The sequence below is a fragment of the Wyeomyia smithii genome, chromosome 3 (genome assembly GCF_029784165.1).
Source record: "Wyeomyia smithii strain HCP4-BCI-WySm-NY-G18 chromosome 3, ASM2978416v1, whole genome shotgun sequence".
Taxonomy (NCBI): Eukaryota; Metazoa; Arthropoda; class Insecta; order Diptera; family Culicidae; genus Wyeomyia; species Wyeomyia smithii.
The window spans coordinates 130,665,065-130,670,544 of NC_073696.1; the positions used below are offsets into that span (position 1 = coordinate 130,665,065).

Here is a 5,480-nt window from a genome sequence, read left to right on the forward strand (position 1 = left end):
CTGCGTTGGCGTACATAATTAGAAGTAGCTGGCGAACGTCATCTAGACTGTGTCGATGGAGCATTGAGTTACGAGGCCATGACATGCAAATTGTTCACCGTAGAGGGGTAGACAATGTCGTGGCTGACGCATTGTCCCGAGCCGTCGAGGAAGTGGGGGTAAGCCCACCGAATCAAGAGTGGTATGCCCAACATTTGATAAGGGTGCGGGACAACCCAGAAAAATATAAAGACCTTCGCATTGATAGGGGGATTTTGAAAAAACTTACGGCTGCTCACGACGATAGGCTGGACTACCGATTCGCATGGAAAACATGCCTTCCAGAGTCCATGAGGGAAAAAATCTTAGTTGAGGAACATGATGACCGGATGCACCTAGGTAGAGAGAAAACATTAGCGAGAATAAAGAAAAAATATTTCTGGCCAAAGATGGCCGAGGACGTGGCAAGTCATATTAAAAAATGTTCCATTTGTCTGCAATCCAAACCTACAAATCGATCCCAAATGCCCGAGCCAGGGAACCAAAGAATACCTAGCAAACCGTTCCAAATAATTGCTTTAGATTATATACAGTCATTACCGCGTAGTAAAGAGAGTCATGCACACCTATTGGTTATTTCAGACCTGTTTTCGAAGTGGTGTTTACTTATACCAGTTAAACGAATAACAGTGTCGCTAGTTGTAAAGTTATTGGAACAATCGTGGTTTCACCGGTACTCGGTTCCAGAATTCATAATTTCCGACAACGCGTCCACGTTTTTATCTCGTGAATTTAAAGATTTTCTCGCGAAATACCAGGTAGGGCACTGGACTAATCCGAGGCATCACAGTCAGTCCAACCCTGTCGAAAGATTGAATCGAACAATAAACGCGTGTATTAGAACCTACGTAAAGGGAAATCAACAACTTTGGGACACCCGGGTGTCAGAGATCGAGTTCTGTTTGAACAACACGCCTCACAGTGCCACGGGATTCTCGCCATATCGTGTGCTTTTCGGACATGAGATAGTAGAAACGGGAGAGGAACATAGAATAGATAGGGAAAGCGAAGAGGTATCTCATCGCGAAAGGCTAGAAAGGAAGGGGAAAATAGATGAACATATTTATTCAATAGTGGTGAAAAATCTTAAGCGGACCTATGAGAAAGGCATACGATCTTACAATTTAAGGGCAAAAAGTTATGCTCCAGTATATAAAGTAGGTCAACAGGTTTTCTGCAGAAACTTTCGGCAGTCCTCAGCCGGGGTTGGTTTCAACGCAAAACTAGACTCGCTCTACGTTCCGTGCGTGGTCCTTGCGAGGGTAGGTACGAGTGCGTACGAACTGGCGAACGACAAAGGGAAATCCATCGGGATCTTTTCCGTCACCGACTTGAAACCAGACGCCCAGTAGATGATGGCCGTTCACATAGAGACAACTTGTAGAAAAACAGACCGGGGCGAGGTAACATAAGATAGTAGGGGGATAACCTCATTTCCACAGAGGCTCCAATTAGGTAATTTCTTTCCACATCACTTTGATTGCCACCAACACCTGAAACCACAAAACGATTAAAACACCTTTTTTTCCTACGGTATTATCACCAGAGGAACAAAATTAATACGATTATATCCAAAAAACTCACATTTAGGCAGAAGGACACGAACATTTGAGCTAAAAAAAACGTGAGTCTGCAAACGTAAAAGGTAAACAACTGAAATCGGAAACATTTGAAAGGTATCTGATTGCGACAGTTGCTATATGTTGGAATGGGTATGAGCTCCTCTGCTTCTTTACTAAAGTAAAGCAGAGAGGAAAAAGCGCAAACGAACTAAACAGGGCCCTACTGCCCAGGAATTATAATGTTTTATGATATAATTAAAATATTTCACAATTCAGACGGGTAGTTAAAGTAGGTAGAAACAAACGAAAGTAGTTAAGATTCTAGGAGGGCGGACGATGGGGTATTGTAACCCTTGGTTCCAAATCCAAAGTGTTGACTCTGCCAACAATAATAAAAGCTAACGCTGCTCAGATATACCTTTCACTCCCTTAGTACGACTCTGCAAAAAGCCCCCTAAGTGAGTGATATCACTCCAAGTCTGGCGCTTTGCGTCTTGGACGGAGGGGTCACTCACGGAGGCAAGCTTTTCTTCACAACCACGACTACTCCACTCTGTATGGGTGATATCCCTCCAAGTCTGACGCTTCGCGTCTGGGACGGAGGGGTCGCTCATACCGGTCTACGAGCAGATGCACTTTGGCAGATTTTGCCACAAGGGTTTCGGGCCATCCTAAGTAACGACCGGGAAGTGTTGCCAAGAGAGAGAAAGACGTCAAAATGCGGGAAACCTGAGAGGGTTTATAAGGCTCAGCTAAAGCTGTGAACGCTCTTTTTACTTCGAACAAGTAGCGAAGTTAGAAGTGCGCGCGAGTTCAGTTTTATTCTAAAAGACGAAACGAAAAGCAAGGGTGTAAATCCGTGTAAATTAAGAAGAAAAGTACAAAAGGAAAAGTCAGGACATAAAAGCTAATTGTGTGAAAAAAACAAAAGACACGATTTAAAAGTTAATTGTGTGAAAACCTAAAGAAAAAGTCACTTCAGTAAAAAGTTATTGTATGTAAAAGTTGATTGTGTAAAACAAAGCGATGTCTAAATCTAATCTAAATTCTATTTAAAATGAATATAGTGTACTAGCAACGAATACAATGGAGAGAAGCGCTGAAGAGAGTGTTTTAAAAGTTAAAGAAAAGTCATTTATGTACAAGAAAAAGGTAAAATTTCATATTTATATACTAGAACGCCTGTGTAACGTAGTTTTAAGAGAGCCTGAAATCATTGCTAATTGTCCCCGAACAGGTCCTTGGAGGGGCCTTTTTGTGTTTTGTTCTGGTTTTACCCCAGATATTCTTCCCGACAGTTGCTCGTCGCCAGGTCGCCATTCGATTTGGCCCAATATTCCCCACCCCGCAGGAGCGGTGCTATACAATACGCCACAGTCGTGCGGAGTGCACGCGAACGTGATCCCGCCCAGGTTAATCGGCAGAGATACCCTGATACGAGTAGTGGCCAACGCCGGTGTACCCAACCGGTGGTCCGAAGCCGGTGAGCCAAAGCAGGGGAACAGCAAGTAGAAAAAACCGTACAGCGAGGTCGACCCGCGGAAAATTGGAAAGAGTACAATGAGAGTTACTCAGGCAGAAAAGCGCAAGTAAACCTAGGTTAAGAGCAATATTGTATCGAATCGGGATGAATATATTATAAGTTAAATGTATGTACGCAAGTTTTATAATCCACACTAATTTACACCCGCCACTTAGTCCGGTATTCGTAACTCGAAAGGAGTTTCCACCCCTCGTCGCTACGGATTTACCGAGAAGGTGCTCTGAACAGAAGCTTTTGAGCATGTTTGGCAAAGCTTTCCACCATGGTCGAGGTCCGCTAGGTGGTTCACTTTCCCTTAGTTCCTGCTCGCAAGAATAAGAGTTGCGTGGTTGGTATAGAAGCAGCTTGAGGCTTACATTCACTCCCCCATCCGTCATATTTCCTCCCAACCCCTGAGCAGCAAGGCTAACATCACATATGATAGAATTGCAAACAAACCGAACCATTCATTCAATGTTCAACCAACCCATGTATTTTGGTTTGGTTACATTTCGTCCATTTAATCAAATAAAAAAAAATGATCCGAATTAATTTTTTTTTGTTAGGGAATTAGAATTACGTTGTCCATTGATGTGAACTTTTGTAATGATCCGAATTAATTAGTCAAAGCATAGAATTTCTGTTTTCCCTAAATGAATATCTAACATATCTTATTTATTCTAGGCAATAAAAAGTATATAACAAAAGTGAAGGCTGCTATCGGTCCAGAATTCTATATTGGTACAGAAAGTGAATGTCGAATTGTTGAGCAATTATGTGATTTTGAAGTTAATGGCGTAAAAGGATGGGGAGCGACGGAATGGCAGTATAGAAATTATAACGGCTAACTATTTATTTGTGTTCAACTTGATCAAAGATGACTAGAACAAGATACCTGACTTCCAGTTTTTTCATACATTTTGCCCACGACACCTTTATAACGGTTAGTGCTGCCATCTGATGACTTGAATGCGCATAAAACTGGTTATTAGCAAAATCGATTTATCGTGCATGATTCGCCAGATGAAAATTAAAACTAGTTTGCAGCACCATATAAGGATATTGAAAATAATTGCTTCACCTTTCGCCACCTAGCCGTCATCATCAAATTGTCAGTATGCAAATTAGTTAGACTTTCATTCACGCGCAGCGACTATCGTGTCCGATGCATGTTCCAAGAGTTAGGTATCTTGTTCTAGTCATCTTTGACTTGATGCATTGCTAGATGATTGATGTTTCATTTAATCTGTTAGTAAGTGAAAATTTAAAAGTGATTCTCGAAAGAATGAATTAAAATTTGAATGTAACTTGAAGCTTTCGGATGAGGAAAGAACAGTCCTTCTGGTCAGGGCATTAGATTTTAATTACCTCCTAAGAAGGCACAGGTCAATTGAAAGTGGAAACAAATTGTGTTAAATCGGAAGAATGTATTCTAAATTTTTCATGTAAAAGTAGAATATGTATGCAAGTCAATTTCTTTTCAAGTTACAAGCCACAAATAATGTCATTTCAAATGTAATGACAGTCATCGCGCTGTTATGCAATCTCACACATATTTTGTGGTTCCCAATTTGACACATGCACGTACGCTAGCGCTTACTTGAAATTCAAGACACAGCGCGATAACAGCAGTAGATGGTGCTAGTGTAACACAAGTATTGTTACTAATGTACATTTCATGTCATTTCAAATGTAATGACAGTCATCGCGCTGTTATGCAATCTCACACATATTTTGTGATTCCCAATTTGACACATGCACGTACGCTAGCGCTTACTCGAAATTCAAGACACAACGCGATAACAGCAGTAGATGGTGCTAGTGTAACACTAGTAGTGTTACTAATGTACTGGTTGTCGTGTCTCAAAGGAATATAGAAAGGTACGTAGATAGTTTGAGTCTCGGGTTTAAATGGCTTCTCTTTTGTTAACAGCGATGACGTAGAAGTCAAAAAACAATACCCAAAAATCAATGTTCGGTACATTTTTTTTGTCCAATCCAGCCAACCGTTCCATATATCCATTGCTTCATTCAGATGATTCAATAAACTGTCTTCCACTTTCAAAATTTATCATACGACTCTTTATTTTTGCTTTAAATCTCTGTCCTGCACTCCTGCACTCTGTACTGCTACTCTAACATCAGCTATCTGTCGAACGGAGCCTTTATTTCCCCGGAGAGAATAGCGACCAATAATATTGGAACAAGTTTTACGTCATTTTTAACTGCCCCCCCCATCTAAAACATTTTTGTTTCTTCCTCCTGAGGTGTAACTGTCGCTTGAATGATATGCTGAAACTGTGTTGGTTGATAACTTGGATTTGAAACTGAAATGAAAGCGCGCGCTATTTTTTTTT

The 5,480-nt window shown here is 41.0% G+C and overlaps 1 protein-coding gene across 2 annotated transcripts in view; it reads left to right on the forward strand.

Annotated features, from left to right (window-relative positions):
* The window catches only part of LOC129733288 (uncharacterized), a 73,507-nt gene extending 69,133 nt beyond the window's left edge, over positions 1 to 4,374 (forward strand). For both annotated transcript variants that reach the window (XM_055695056.1, XM_055695055.1), the window contains one exon: positions 3,808 to 4,374. In XM_055695056.1, the coding sequence (XP_055551031.1) occupies positions 3,808 to 3,971 (164 nt within the window). In that variant the 3' untranslated portion in view covers positions 3,972 to 4,374. The remainder of the gene's footprint in view (positions 1 to 3,807) is intronic.
* The last annotated feature ends 1,106 nt before the right edge of the window (positions 4,375 to 5,480 follow it).